At 40.6% G+C, this 16,847-nt stretch overlaps 1 protein-coding gene across 3 annotated transcripts in view; it reads right to left on the bottom strand.

The window, feature by feature from the left end:
• CDYL (chromodomain Y like) overlaps positions 1-16,847 on the bottom strand; it is a 184,095-nt gene that overhangs the window by 81,389 nt on the left and 85,859 nt on the right. Inside the window, exon 1 of one of the 3 annotated variants that reach the window (XM_047102188.1) lies at positions 3,860-3,900. The exons of the other annotated variants lie outside the window; for them this stretch is intronic. Coding sequence (XP_046958144.1) covers positions 3,860-3,874 — 15 coding nt within the window. The 5' untranslated portion in view covers positions 3,875-3,900. Of the gene's footprint in view, positions 1-3,859; positions 3,901-16,847 lie in introns of those variants that run through there. 3 annotated transcript variants of the gene reach the window in all.

Here is a 16,847-nt window from a genome sequence, read left to right as displayed (position 1 = left end):
AGGCAAAAGGCAGTGGGAAAACATTCAAGGTACTAAAAGAAAACAAGGTCAACTAAGAAACCTATATCCAGCAACACTATCTTTCAAAAATGAGAACAGAAAAGGGTACATACTGTGTGATTCCGACATACCACATTCTGGAAAAGGTAAAACTACACAGATTATAAAAAGATCAGGGTTTGTCAGGGTTAGTGTGGAAGAAGGGATGAACAGGTCACAGAAGACTTTTAGAGCACTGAAATTATTCTCTATCATACTTTAATGGTGGGTAAAATGTCATTACAGATTTGTCAAAACCCACAGAATGTATGATAACAAGAGTGAACCCTAATGTAAACTATGGACTTTGTGTGATATGAATTGTTGCTGTAGGTTCATCAATTGTAACAAATGCGCCACTATGCTCCAGGATGTCCATGATGGTGGGGGAGGTTGTTCCTGCTAGGGGCAGGAAGTAGATGGGAACACTCTGTTCTCTTCCTGCTTAATTTTACTGTGAATCTTAAAACTGCTCTAAAAAATAAGTCTACAAACCACCTCCTCCCCACAAAATGAAAACAAAATAAAGATACTTCCAGATAAATAAAAACAAAATTCATCACTAGCAGACCTGCTTTACAAAAAAATACCTAAGGAAGTTCTTCAGGCTGTAAGCAGATAAACCAGAATTCAAACACAAAAAAACTGAAGAGGGCTGGTAAAGATAATTATACAATTCTAAAAGTTTAAAAGGAATGTCTGCGTTCTTCTGACTTAAAAAGCAATTGTAGGGGCACTTGGGTGGCTCGGTCAGTTAAGCGTCTGACTTCGGCTCAGGTCATGATCTCGCGGTCCGTGAGTTCAAGCCCCGCGTCGGGCTCTGTGCTGACTGCTCAGAGCCTGGAGCCTGTTTCAGATTCTGTGTCTCCCCCTCTCTCTGCCCCTCCCCTGCTCATGCTCTGTCTCTCTCTGTCTCAAAAATAAATAAACGTTAAAAAAAAAAATTAAAAAAAAAAAGCAATTGTATAAGACAATACACATGCAGTTGTATTGTTGTATATGTTAACATATAGAAATATACAACAGTTACAAGCATACCTAATAACAAAGCCAACAAAATACACGAAGTTAAAACTGACAAGAGTGAAACGAGAAATGACAATTTAATAGTAAGAGTTGGAAAGACTTCAATTCCCACATTAAATAATGGGTAAATAGAAGATCAACAAGGAAACAGAAGTCCTAAACACTACCATATATAAACTACATCTAGCAGACATCCAGGGAATGCTCTACCCAACAACAGCATAAATTCTTCTCAAGCACACATGGAACATACCCCAGCAGAGACCATATGCTAGCTCATACCATGAGCCTCAGTAAATTAGAAGGGAAAGAAAACATACAAAGTATTATCGTCAATAAAATGGAGTGAAAATGAAAATTAACAGAAACATTTGAGAAATTCACCACTGTGGGACAACGAAGAAATCACAAGGGAAATCAGAAAATACCTCAAGATAAATTAAGACAAAAACACAACATACAGTGGTAAGAGGAAAATTTATCGTTGTAAATGCCTACACTGAAAAAGAAGAAAAATTTCAAATCAATAACCTAGCCATCCACCTTTAGACACTGGAAAAAGAGCCAACCAAACCTGAAGCATGCAAAAGGAAGGAAATAAGTACTGGAGTGCAAGTTCATGGAACAAAGAATAGAAAAGCAATATTAAAAAAACCCAACAAAACCAAGTTTCCTTTAAAAGATCAACAAAACTGACCAAACTTAAGTTATACTAATCAAGAAAAAGAGAATGCTCCAATTACTAAAATCAGGAATGAAAGAAGGAACTACCAATAGGTACAGAAATCAAGATAATAATAATATCACGAACAATGGTATGCCAACAATTTGGATAACAGGATGAAAGGAGCAAATTCCAGGAAAGACAAAAACTCCTGAAACTGACTTTAAAAATCTGAATAGATTTATAACAAATAAAAAGATTGAATTTGTATAATAGTTTGTAATAAAAAACAAAAACAAACAAAAAAACTCCCCACAAAGAAAAGCACAGGACCAGATGACTTCTCTGGTGAATTCCACCAAGTTTTAAAGAAAAGATCAAGACCAATCTTCCAATAATCAGAAGAGAGAACACTTCACAACTCATTCTATGAGTCCAGTATTACCTTGATACCAAAGCCAAGACATAATGAGAAAAGAAAGCTAGAGATACTGGTTTATACATGTAGACACAAAAATCCTCAGTAAAATATTAGAGAGTTGAATCCAGTAATATGTTACAAAAGATCATGGTAAAGAAGGATTTATCCCAGAAATGTAAGGTTGATTTACCATCTGAAAATCAGTTAATTAATGTAAATATTGTATTATGTATTATTGTATCAATGTATTGATAATACATATCAACAGAATAAAGAGGAAAAAAATCACATCTCACTTCAATAGATGCAGAAAAAGCACTTGAGAAAATTCAATACCTCCTCACAACAAACACTCAAGAAACCAGAAATAGCAGAAACTTCCTTCACCTGATAAAGGGCATCTACAAAAACCACACAGCTAACATCACATACAGTGGTAGTAGAAGGCTGAGTGCCTTCCCCGTGAAGATCAAAAACAAGACAAGAAGGTCTGTTCTTGCCACTTCTATGTGACACTGTACTAGGGTTCTAGCTAGTTAATTAGGCAAGAAATAAAAAAGCACCCAGACTTAAAAGGAAGAAGTAAAATTATCTCTATTTGCAAATGATGTGGTCTATATGGAATAATGTTAAGGAGTCCAATAAAAACTATTAGAACAAACGAGTTCAGCAAGATCACAGGATACAAAATCAATATACAAATATAAATTGTATACAGTACTTTGAATCCACTGTATATAGCAGCAATGATCAAACCAAATATAAAGAAAACAGGTCCATTTACCATAGCATCAAAAAGTAAAAATACTTAGGAATAAATTTAACAAAAAAGATCCAAGGCTATTACACAGAAATATTTAGTTTAGAAAACACTGTTGAAAGAAATTAAAGACCTAACTGAATGGCAAGAAATTGCATGTTCATGGATCAGGATACATGACAATAGTATTATTATTGTATTTCCCAAAGTGACCTAACGATTCAATGCAACCTCTACTAAAATTCCAGCTGAGTTCTGTGCAGAAATTGGCATGCTAATCCTAAAATCTATATGGAATTGCAAGGGACTTAGAATAGCCCTTCAAAAGGAAGAACAACAATCTTAAAACAAGAACAACAGGGGGTGTCTGGGTGGCTCAGTTGGTTAAGTGACCGACTTCAGCTCAGGTCATGATCTCGTGGTTCGTGAGTTGAAGCCCCGCGTCGGGCTCTGTGCTGACAGCTTGGAGCCTGGAGCCTGCTTTGGATTCTGTGTCTCCCTCTCTCTCTGCCCCTCCCCCACTCATGCTCTGTCTCTTTCCTTCAAAAATAAATAGACATTAAAGAAATTAAACAACAACAACAAAGTTAGACTCACACTTCTGGATGTCAAAACTTATTACAAATTTATAATAATCAAAATAGTGTGAAACTTGCATACAGACATTGAGACCAGTGGAACAGAAAAGAACCAGAAATGAACTCTTATATATAGGATTAAATGGTTTCCTACAAGGATGCCAAGACTATTCAATGAAGGGAAAGAACTTTGTGGATCTTCAACAAATAATGCTGGGTAACTAGATATCCACATGCAAAAGATCAAGTTGGACTCCTACCTCACATCATATAAAAAATTTAATTCAAATGGATCAAAGATCTATATAGGAGTTACAATTATTAAACTCTTAGAATAAGAGTTTACTTGGTGTAAGTAAATGTAGACTTACATTGGTGTAAATCATTGTGCTCCTAGATTAGGCAATGGTTTCTGAGGACACTAAAGGCAAAAGAAATGAAAGAATAAACTGGACATGAAAATGAAAAACTTGTGTATTTCAAAGGACACCACCAAGTAAGTAAAAAGACAACCCACAGAATGGGAGAAAAGTTTTGCAAACTATACCTGGTAAGAGACTTGTATCGAGAATACAAAAGGTCTTATAGCTCAGTACAATAAAAAGATAAGCTTGTTTAACAATGGCAAAGGACCTGAATAGATATTTCTCCAAAGAAGATATACAAATGGCCAATAAGCACATGAAAAGATGTTCAACACCATTAGCCATCAGGGAAATGCATGTCATAACCACAATAAGATACCACTTCATACCCACTAAGGGTGGCTACATAAAAAAGGTAAGTGTTATCAAGTATGTAGAGGAAATGAAACTCATATGCTGCATGTGGGAATATAAAACGTTGCAGTCATTTTGTAAAAACAATGTGTCAGATCCTACAAAAGTTAAATACAGAGTTACCACACGACCCACCAATTCCACTTTTAGGTGTCTACCCAAGAGAAAGACAACTTTTGTCCCCAACGAAACTTGTATGTAAATGTTTATAGCATAAACAACCCAAAAGTTCATTAACTCATTAGTGGATAAACCAAATAGTATATATATATGTTTATATGAGGGAATATTATTCAGGTATAAAAAGAAATAAAGTACTTATCACATACTACAATATGGATGAACCTTGAAAACATTATGTTAAAGTCAAAGAAGCCAGTCACAAAAGACCGTATATGATTCCATACCTAAGAAATGTCCAGAACAGATGACTTTATAGAGACAGAAAACAAATTGTGATTGCTTAGGACAGGAGTGGACGGCGGGGGGTGGGGTGGGCGCAACAGTGGACAGAGAAGCCACGGAGGTGGGGATAGAAGCAGGCGATAGCTAACAGACATGGGTTTCTTTCTGAAGAGATGAAAATTTCTAAAACTGACTCTGGTGATGGATGCAACACTGTATAAACAAGAAGCCACCACACTGTACAATTTAAATAGGTGAACTGTTTGGTACATGAATTAAACTCGTAAAAGCTGCTTAAAGAAAGGCAGACATTTTAAGATAATTTCAGAGAAACAAGAGCTGGAGGAATTTTTTGCAACAGATCTCCAATAACCAAGAAGAATTTTTACCTGAAATTTTATCTATCTGCAACCTGCCAAGTTAGCTTTTGACATTTTCATGGATGCTGGTATAACACGAGATTCATCAGAGAAGAAATAAATACATTATTAGTCAGAGCAGCAGCAATTGTCAGAATATCAGCATTTGCTTGCACCAGTTACCTGAGTCCCAATTCCTACAGGACAACATAAAGAGGGCCAGGTGACAAATGCTCATCCAGTGGGCTGCAAGACAGGAGAGAGCAATTCTCAGCTTGGGGAACCAAAATCTTTCTAACAGTCAGTTGGAATGCCTGGCCTATCTTGATCATCCCAAGCTGTAAGCAAATCTACCCTAATGTATGAAGGGAGACACTATCTTTGTCTCCAAGACTGTTTGCTCTACCAACATTATTGAAAAGATCACCCAGAACAAATGCACGGTCTCTGTTCCCAAGACATACGGAAATATAAGACACCCTAGAGAATTGTCCCCCAACAGTATCACCCTGTACATTCAGGGTGTCGTGGCTTCTGGAAAATTTTCCTGAGTATACCACTCCATCAGCTGCTGTGATCAATCTGACCATTAGAGGCCAGGACCAAATCCATTCAATTTGTCTTACACAACATTTAATTAAAGCTATTATCCACAGGACTCTAAGAATCAAAATGAGTTACCCTGCAGTCCTGTCTTTAACCATGCCTTCAGTGTCCTGGACCCAGCTAGCTGAACAAATCCCATAAACTATCAGGATCTATCTCAGAAAGCCAGATGGCTTTTTCCTTAAGTTTCTGAATTGATTTTTCCTCTTGCTCTGGGGCATTAATACAGGTATAACAGAATGCACAGTAATTGCATGAGCTCTGTCTTAGCCCACAAGGAGGAAATCCAGAGCAATTCTAGCATATACACAACCCTGGCCAGTGAGTTGAGGCTGGCTTGAATATCTCCCAGGGCCAAGGCGTTTTTACTGCTCATTTCAAAGAAAGTCAGGGACAAATTTCCTACTGCCCTTTCTATGGCTCTAAGAGTAGGGCTAATGGTCTGCAGGATGTATATACAGAGTAAGCCAATTATCCCTTCAGCAACCTGTTCTGAGTAACCAATGGTAGCCTTGGGGGCCCTAGGTGGCTCAGTCAGTTGAGCATCCTTGATTTGGGCCCAGGGTTGTGGGATCAAGCCTCATATCGGGCTCTGTGCTGAGCATGGAGCCTGCTTAAGATTCTCTCTGTCCCCTCCACCTCTCTCCCCTGCCTGTGCTCACTCTAAAATAATAATAATATTATAAAAAGGGGAAGCCTCATTTTGGACATCTCCACAGCCTTAAGAGGGCTCTACAACCTACTGGTTGCTTTTCCTTAAATACCTCAAGGTCTTCAAGGACCACCCTCAAGGGTGCAAGTCGCCAAGTTGTGGGATGGAAACATGCTTCTAGATTTCATACAAATACAGTCCCAGTGGTGTGCATGTTGGTCTGGAAAGTGCTGTTTACGATGAAAAGGGTCTCCCAAGTGGCCCTTCTATCATGGGGGCATAGGTTGAAAGTGCCTACAACATAGCTTTCCAGCTGGTTAAGCCATACAGCTTAGTTCAAATAATTGACTTGTCCTTGTTTTTGGAGGGACTGCCTAAGAGCAGTCACTCCAACTTTATCCAGTCTAGTGAACCAGCCAGGTGACATTCATCTGCCCCATGGAACCGCAGTGATGGTTATTAAGAGTGGAGGTGTTAACAGGTGTTTTGTGTAGCAGGTGCAGGACCTGGAGCCATCCTACACTGCTTCTGATGGGACTTAGTACAGTTACAAGGAATACACCAATTCATCATTGGAATGTTTTGGGCAGGGATGGCAGATCCAAAAGTTACGCTTAAGTCCCTTACAAAAATTTAGGAGAACCACACCAAGGCTTTTCCATTATTAAGGAAGACTGCAGGGGTGGTTCTGAAAGACAAGGATCATTAATGTCCCTCCCTTCCCAGTACCTCCAGACATGCAAAGCATTCTCTTCTCAGGGGCTGGCATGGTGCCTTCTCTCCACCACCACATGTTCCCATTACAGCAGCTATTTTCACCTGTTTGCCAATCATACCTTACCCACAGCTAGACCTTTGCAAGGAAGGGGCAGGTGCAAGAGAAGTGAGAGCATTTTTATGCAGCTTACACAGATTCTTTACGTCTTCCATGTTGGCCAATGTGGGCCCTACTGGGAACTCAGTAAGCAGGAGGACTAAACTAAGTGGTCATTATCCTAATAATTTAGGCTCCTCCTATCAGTCCAGCAAGACCATTCAGTGGCTAGAGCAGAATGAATTTCAAATTTCCTAAGTCCCCATTGGCTGGGCTGTCACCCAGAGAAGTCTGGGGGTGCTGTTATGGGAAAACAGATACCCAGGAATGATCAGGGCAGAGTCCAGAATTTTCAAAATAGGTGTATATAAAATGTCTCACAACTTTTGTCCTATTCACAGCCCAGGAAGCAGCTAAGAGGAAACGATCCCTTCCCAGGGAAAGCTGGGTTCAGTGACCAAACTGTTTCACTATGTGTAGACTAGGAGGTGATGAGATGAAGGAGGCAGAGTCAGAAACCTTTTTGCATGGATTTCTGAGGAGGCTACTCTAATGCTCCATGGTGCCACATGCCATCTGTGGAAGGCAGGGAGCATGGAAGGCCCACTGAATACCTTAACTGTAGGTCTGTTACTAAGCAGCATCTGTGATAAAGGTGCACCACTGTCAGAATGCAAACGGCCTGGGAAGCTGAGAACACGAATGCACAGATTAATTTCAGAGGTCACTATGGTATGGCCAGAGTTACCTGGTCAGACTAGAATAGCAACACCGTAACCTAAAGTGTCAACAGTGGGGAGGCACCCACTGGCTCTGAGTAAGGCCCAAAGGTCCCATATAATCAGCCTGCCAGGGCGGTTGGTGGGACAAAGGCCCATGTGATGGGGCTTCCCTCTGTCAGGCAACTAGGTAAACTTTTGGCAGGGATCATTAGTTGGGCATGCAGTGGTCACGTGTGCGCCAGAAACATGAAAGCCTTTACCGTGAGTCTAGTCTGTGATGGTGGATATGTGTCGCGTCTGGTACAATGACACCTGGATCATGCAGGTTCAACTAGCAGCTTGATTCCAGTTGGTCTCATCAGAGAGCAGGCACTTACCAGGGCGGGGGTCTGTCTACATGAGTGACTCAAAACAGCCCATAGTTTCCCAAGTGGCAGACTGGAAGCCAAGCCACAGCCCATAAGTCAGTCCAAATCTCAAGAGGTTCACCAAGAAAGTACTGAGCAGAGCCTGGCACTGCCTTGAATTACGCCTCATGAGCAGAGCAGCCACTTTCTGATCTGAACAGCTGGTGATGAGGGTGATCTACAGCAGCAGGGCCTTAGTACACACCACAAGTTTTCAGCTCAACTGAACCAGTAGTGAACCAGGCCTGGCATCTCAGCAACTCTGAATCAAGGGTCCCATTGAGCCAGGGGGTCTGCTTAGGGTAAAGGAGTGGGGATACAGATTCCACCCACTTTTCACATAAAGCTAACACACCACTGGGCAGGCGTCTAGTTCTTCAATACGGCATTTCCATTTAACAGCTGAGGCCTGTTGGGCCCTTCCCGTCGGGTTAGTCGCTGATTCTAAATTCACCACTCCAAAATGAGAGTATCAGGCCTGGGAGTCACAAGACCTCCATGGGACAGGCATTCAATTTCGACAAGAGCTTGGTAGTAAGGTAAGAACAAGCTAATAATAGCTAGCTGCTTTTCCAAAGGGGTGCACCTGCAGCCAAGACAGCTGCAGACGGCTGGGCAGCTTCCAACACAACCTGTTAGACCTGGCCTCCGAGGATGCTGATTTGCAAGCTGGCCTATATAAAGGGCCAAGTAGAATAATGCCCAAGGGAGGCACACAGTCTCCAACAACCAAAGCCCAAAAAAGTCCTGGAATTCCTTTTTCATGTGGGGGCTAAAGAGATAAAAGTTACTATTGAATGCATAAGGGATTCTGGACCATGAATCTGTGTGTACAGTCTTAAAAACCTTTACACAGCAAGGAGACCTCTCAATTTTGTTGGGGGTAAATCAACCACTCCTGCTGGTGATGGTATTACAGACAGGGCTCATGAGACTGAGGCTTCTGACATGCCTACCAACAGGATGCCACCTAGGGAGTGAAAGCTGTGATTTCAGAGGGCAGGGGCACTCTAAATACTAAGTCATCCACTACTGGCAAATTACAGAGGAGCTTACATACCCCCAAAGATGTACTACAATCTACACACAGTTCTTTCTGATTGGGAGAATCCTCCTTGAAACTTACAGATAGGGAAGTTTGAGGCATGTGATAACACATGGATTCCTACTACACATCCAGATATATGGTAACAGTACACGGAACTGACCCAATGGGGTCCACTCATGAAGTCACATTAACTTCTTTCCCCACTACACAAAGCTTGGCTAAAGCCTATCAGCTGAACTCAGATACCATCTACTCTTGCAAGACTGAACAGGATGGTGACTTCAGTTGGCTGTACCCAAGAGAACCAAAAATGTTTGAGGTCCTCCCCTGTCCAAAGTCCCCCAGAATGCTAGGATGGCTGTGTATGGCCTGCAGTCAGGGAGGGCACAGACAGACCCCTAAACATTTTTCCATAAAGCAACTGGGGTCAAAGTAGAGGAAAGAGGGTCAAGGGCAGAGAGAGAGACGGAGAGGTGTTGCACCAGTAAACAAGCACATTCACCTTCCATTCAAATGGCACAGGGGCTGCTCCTGGCTTAACTACATTTCCAGTGTTTTCAGTCCACTGTAACGAAGCCCTTTATCAGGTGGCAAGGCCGTTACTGACATCACTGATTTCAGCAGTCTCAGCCACACTGTTTTCCAGCTGGGACCGTGGCGTTTGCAGATTCTGGCTGATTCAGGCCTGACTTGCTCAGCAGCAACTTCACGGCGTGTGACTTAACTATGGGTATTCGATGCTCCACTGTCATGACATCTCACGTGGTTTTAACAGAAAGACCAGGGGAGAATTTTCCAGGCAGTGGGGCTAATGGCATCAATTTATCTCAGACTTTTAGGGTTTCTTATTCTCTGGTGGGTCACCTTCATCAGCATTGGAAATCCACTCTGGGGCAGTAAAGGTCCGAGTACTAGTCAATGTGTCACCAATGTCTTCCCACTGGTGTTTGTCTGCCTCTGGGAAATCTCCCTGAGAGGGCCGGACCTCCCTCATGGCAGCCAGGCCCCACTGCAAAAACCCTGAGTCTTTTACTGGCATCTCCCGACAGACCTGAGGTTGTGTGACACAGTGTTGGGAGAAACTGAGAAGCAAGGCTGCCCAGCTGTTTCTGCTTTAACGAGTCCCAACCCCTCATCTCCCAAGAGAACCAGCCAAAGTCCTAATAATCTGCCTGCTTTCTGCCCATTGTGGTTGTGACTTTCCATCCTTTTAACTGTTTGAGAAGTGCCAGAACCACATGCCCACCAAACCAGTGAGCACGTCCTCCTGCCCAGGGAGGAGTCAGAACCACCAGAGCAGGGTCTGGCAGCGGTGTTCAAACACAAACACGTAGTTAGGAGCCAGTCTAGTCATCTCCCAGTTTCTCCTCATTAGCACACAATACAAAGGCGACCATTTATTGCCAGGTTGAAGATTTGGTCAACATGTCAAGCTACTGATCTGCATGGATTTTCCTCAAATCCCATCAATCACTCCATGAGGCTTTCATCTTCCCCTTTGAGAAAAGCATACCCTTGTCAGCTTCCTGTCATCATAACTGAAACCATTAAGCACTCTGACCAGTGTGTGATTTTATCCTATTTGCACGCTAACAGGAGAGCCTGACAGTTTCATGGATGTGGCAGAAGGCATGAGACTCCAGTCATAGACAAAAGGACTTGTGCTCCTCATAGCAGCGAAACAGAGTACCAGCGTCTTCTTTTACACTTCCCTGAGCCCCAGTTCCCACGGATGACACACGAGGGCCACATAATGGGTTATGTTACAGGAGAGGAATACTGAGCTCCGGAAGCTGAATTTTTTATGACAGACAGTGAATGTGCTCCCCAACCTCTGGAGGGAGGAAGGACTGCTGTCCTTTACATAAACATCCTTAAATGATCGGCAAGACAGGGGGCGAGGGAGGTGCAGGAACTGGAAGAAGGAAGGAATAAACTTCCCATTATAAGTACTGGTAAAGTAATGTAGAGCATGAGGACTATAGTTAACACTGCTAGGAGAGTAGATCCTAAAAGTTCTCATCACAAGGAAAATAGTTTTCTTCTCTTTTTTTGTGTCTATATGAGATGGTGGGTGTTAAACTAAACTTACTGTGGCAATCGTTTAACAAAATATGTAAGTCACATCATTATGCTGTGTGCTTTAAACTTATACAGTGCAGTATGTCATTTATATATCAATAAAAATGAGAAAAAGTGTTCATGAATTAAAAGAATATTGTTAAAAAATTTTCTCAAATGCATCTATCTACATATTCAAACAATCCCAATATTAACCCCAGCAAACTTTTGAGTGTAAACTGCCAAGAAGATTGCAACATTCACATGGAAAGGCAACAAACCTGAAAAGAAACCTTAAGAAATTTTGGGGGAAAAAAAAGGTAGCTGTATAGACTTACTTCAAGACCTACTACCATAAAGCAACAGATTTCAAACAGTATGGTCCTGATATTGGGTCCACAGACAGATCAATGAAAAGAGAGAGCAATGGAGTCCAAAGTAGATTCTGACTGAAACTGTCATCTGATTCATTCATTCATTTACTTTTAGTGACAAAGGCTTCCAAAGAAATCCATTTGGTTGAGTCGTTTCAAAAATCTGTGCTGGGATACTGGCTATCCATATGTAAAAGAAAGTGAATCACAACCATTGTCACAACCTTTATACACAGAAATTAATTCAAGATGTATTAGAGGCTTAATTATAAAAGCTATATAGGATGCCAACTTTACAACTTAGGGGGTGGGCAAAGTTTCCTTAGGTCACAAAAAAGCACTAACATTAAAGGAAGAAAACTGATAAACCAGACTTCAAAACACAATGTTGACAAAATGTATAAAACAAGCCATGTATTGGGAGATAACATCCATAAAGATATATTCAAGGGCTGGTCCCTATGTCTAATAAAGAATTCCTAGAATATAGGAGCCTGGGTGGTTCAGTCGGCTAAAGTGTCTGACTTCAGCTCAGATCATGATCTCATGACTTGGGAGTTCAAGCCCTGCATTGGGCTCTCTGCTATCAGTATGGAGCCCACTTAGGTTTCTGTCTCCCTCTCTCTCTGCCCCTCCACAGCTCGTTTCTCTGTCTCAAAAATAAACATAAAAACATCAAAAAATAAGTAAAAATAGAAAAAGAAGTCCTAGAATTCACTAATGACAAGGCCAAAATAGAATTAAAAAGTAGGCAAAATACTTGGGCACACATTCCCAAAAGTATGAATGGCCAATAAGCACATTAAGCACATTAAGAAGTGATGAAAATCATTCTTGAGGAAAATACAAATTAAAAATACAACGAGATACTACTACACACCCATTAGAATGGCTAAAATGAAAACACACACCATAGATGAACAAGTGAGATATTCACACGTTGTTGGTAGGATTTTGAAATGGTACAGCCATTTTGGTAAAAGGTCTGATAGCATTTTATAAAACTAAACAAATACCTACCCTATGATCCAGCAATTCCAATCCTAATTCAAAAGGAATGAAAACAGGTCTACAAGAAAGATTGCACAAAGCTATTTATAGCAGCTCTGTTCATAGTGGCCCCAAACCAGAGACAGTCCAAAATTCCAACAAATGACTGGATACAATGTGGTAAGTACATACAATATCACCTAAGGACAGAAAGCAAATAACTAGTGATACCTGCAAGAACATGGCTGAGTCTCAAAAACATGGTCAATGACAAAATCTTACTCAAAAGAATACTCATCGTATGATTCCACTTAAATGGAAATTCTTGAACAAGCCAAAAAACGCCACACCCTGTTAAACAAAAAAATGAGAACAAAACCAAAGATTGTAGGGAACTTAATGGGAAGAGCATCAGTGAACTTTCTAGGGTGACAGTTTTCTAGGTCAATAAACAATTCTGGAGCGCACAGGTGTATGCCTTTGTTAAGCTCAGCAACTGGTATCCTTGTTAAGACCTACGCATCATGTTGTTAGAAATTTTTATATCAAAAGAAAAAAGCTATCAACAAATGAAGAATTCTAGTAAACGAAATGCATGTTAAAAGAAGTTTTTTTATGGAGAAGTGCGTAGATAAAATTATGTGTCAACAGTTGAGACAATTGATGGAGACTGGGATGAAAAGTTAAATGTTCACTGAAGAACGTGTACTGGGCATATGAACGTTCACTGAAATTCTTTCAACTTAGAGATTTGTTTACTTTTTAAAAAATGTTTATTTATTTATTTTGAGAGAGAGTGCACGTGAGTGGGAGTGGCAGAGAGAGAGAGAGAGAGAAAGAGAATCCAAGGCAGGTTCTGTACTATCAGCGCAGAGCCTGATGTGGGGCTCAAACTCACGAACCGTGAGATCATGACCTGACATCAAGAGTCGGACACTGACTGAGCCACCCAGATGCCCCATCAACTTGAAGGTTTAAAATTTTTCATAATTAAAAAAGGGTAAGGAAAAGTCACTGTTTATTCTTGATTTTAAAAACTTAGAAATAAAGGAATCTACAAACAACTACTAGAAAATAAGTGAATTTAATAGTCACAGGATTAAACTTAAAAAAATCAAGTGTATGTCAGAAACTTTTTAAAAAATCAGATGAATTTTTACATAGTAGTAGTAAACAATTAGAAAATGAAAACAATTTACATCTACATTTATAATACAACCAAAAAGCAAAATATTAGGAATAAATTTCATAAAAATGTCTAAAACGTTTACACTGAAAATGATAAAACATGGCTGAGAGAAAATTAAAGAATACCTATAAACTGAGACACATATCATGTTTATAATTTGGCAGACTCAATGTTATTGCCAATTTTTCCAAAACTGACAGAGATGCAACACAATCCCAATAAAAAAAAAATCCCCAAAGCTTTTTTTTAATAGAAGTTGAAAAGCTGACTCTAAAATTTTACATCTGGAATAGCCAGAACCATCTTGAAAGAGAAGGACAACGTTGGACAGCTTACATCATCTAAATTCAAGACTGACTCTGATGGCTAACGTTAAAACAGGAGTAAAGGCTGATGAGGATACAGGACACCTGGAACTCTCATACTCCGCTGGTGAGTGTGGAAAATGTCACATCCACTCTGGAAACCCGTTTGGCAATTCCTACCTCAGCAGTGGTCTTCTTAGGTATTTACCCAAGAGAAACGAGAATGTATGTCCACAAAACGGCTTACACAAGGATGTTCACAGCAGCTTCACCGTCACATCCAGGAAATGTATCAGCTCAGGTATCCATCCACAGGAAAGTGGGGATTAACAAAAGGAGGTACATTCACACCAAAGGCTGCTGCTCCCAATAAAGAAGTACTACTACTGATTCGTGCAACAACATGGGTGAATCCAAAAGCCATCAAGCTGAGCAAAGGACACGAGACACGATGGAATCTGTCCTGTATGATTCCACTTGTATGAGGTCCTAGGAGAAGCAAAACCAAGCTGTAGCGAGAGAGATCGGATCAGGGGTGATTTGTGTCTGGGGTAGGGGCGGGGGGCAGTGCTAAGTGAGGGTGGGAGAAGGCGGATGAGCACAAGGAAACTACAGGGTCAAAATGTTCTATGTCTAGCAAGACAGTGGTTCCACAGATGCACACATTTGTTAAAACTCATCTAACTCTACATTTATGCACTTACTGTATGGGAGTCATACGTCATTGAACAAACCTAGGCAGCTCTCAGACTGGAATGACTCAAGGAATGAAGAGATGCTTCTGGCAGATAGCATCTAAAACTGCTGCTGGGCTTTCAGAGACCTGTAGCTCCTTGCAGGCAGATTTCCTGCCCTGTGCAGAGCCTGCTGGTTCCTACAGCAAAAGCGTAGGCAAGGCCTGCCGCCCATAATCCCAAAGCTGGCAGTGGCAGGTTTGAACAGAAGCACTGAAAACATGTGACTGGATATTCAAGAACCACCATAAAATAAAACTGACAAGCAACAGAAAGCATTGATTAAGAGGCTATTAATCTTATTGCAGAAAAAGCCCTTTCAAATCGGTAAGGTCAACACCATGATAGAGCAGGTGAAGAAATGTGAGTAAGCAATTCATAAAAGAAAATACAAATGGTAATAAGCCTATGACAACGTTTAACCTCACCAAAGTGAGATGTCACTTCTGTCTGTAAGGCTTATGAGGGTGTGAAGAAACTACCTTCTTAACTGCTGAAGGTGTGTGCACCTTATTTTATGGAGGGCAATTTAACAGTGAACATCAAGAAGGGTTTAAAACAACTGTAGACTATACGTGAGAATTTAGCTTGGAAAAAACTCAAGGAAACAACTAACAAATGCTCAAAGATGCTCCCGGGCACACACAGGAGAGCGGATAAAGTGAAATCTGCAGGCTGTGGAGCCTGTGACCGCGCCCCCTGCAGAAGGTATCTACTTCAAACCAGGCTCTCATAGCCCTGCTCACAGGAAGACGGGTACCCACAGGCACACTGAACTTCAGCTCTGAATTCTTTCAGTAATGACTGACAGAATCCTGTCTTATTAGGTCATCAATTTATTCTTGAAGTAGGTTGGTAGAATTAAGGTACAGGAATTTCCAGTGGCCATGTTTTCCAAAGGGTTAAATGGTAAGTTAGTTTTCTGACCCAGAACAAAGGAGAAATGCTGTGATTTGCGTTATTAGCAAATGTGGATTTCCACCTGCCCCATGAAAAATGCACAGAACTGTATCATCATCATCCACATTTCCCCCTCCCATATCTAGTATCTCACTAGATCCTTGAGCAACGTAATGCCTCTCAGTATATACATAACAAGGTATGTGGAGTCCGGATACTGAATATTATTATCCTCTCCCTCCCCAATGCGCGATTCAGAATTCTTTCTGCATACAGATTAACAAGATTCCTTTGCTAAAAGTCATAACACTCACCATATCTACCTATTTTTTCTTACGTGACTTCCCCAAGTAAAAACAGATAAAAATTTTTGTGAAGGTTAAGCCATTTAGAAATCATACCAATAAGTCACATTCCTAGTGTTTTGTTCTGAATAAGAGTAGGATGGTATCTGGTACAAATAAAACCACTTGCTTCTTGCCTGTTGCATATTTGACAAACAAATCACAGACTGAATCAAATCTATATGTGTGCATTGTATAAACAAGGGTGAATCAGAACTTCTCCTGCACAGCTGCTACAACTGGAAAACTATAACAACATATTCATAACAACTGTATTATTCTTCAGATACTTCAAAATAGAATAAAGCATTTGTTGCTTTTCACTGACACCACAAACCAAAAATGCTAAAAGAGGGAGCTTGAAGAAATAATAAAGAAATTTCTGTTCTGCATCAGAATGTTTGCTGCTGTGCTTTACTGTCTGGCTTTATTAAATATGAACAGAGACAAAGATGAAACTGTTCAGGAACAGAAAATAGATAAGCCAGGATTCTGAGGTTGGGAATTTTCTATCTATTACTATTTTCATGACAAAACAGCCAAGTTAGAAACTACTGCTACAAGGCAAGCCTCCACATATTTTAAATTATGAAAACCTCGCCAAAGTATGCACTTTTAAACCTAAATGTTCTACAAAACAAACAAACAAACAAACAAAAACAAAAAACCT

Source organism: Lynx rufus, unplaced genomic scaffold (assembly GCF_022079265.1).
Source record: "Lynx rufus isolate CCGP_SWC_20201006 ecotype Redwood Valley unplaced genomic scaffold, mLynRuf1.p SCAF_6, whole genome shotgun sequence".
In the NCBI taxonomy this organism is placed as follows: domain Eukaryota; kingdom Metazoa; phylum Chordata; class Mammalia; order Carnivora; family Felidae; genus Lynx; species Lynx rufus.
The sequence above is the reverse complement of the archived record's forward strand: the minus strand, read 5'-3'. Positions and strand labels throughout refer to the sequence as shown.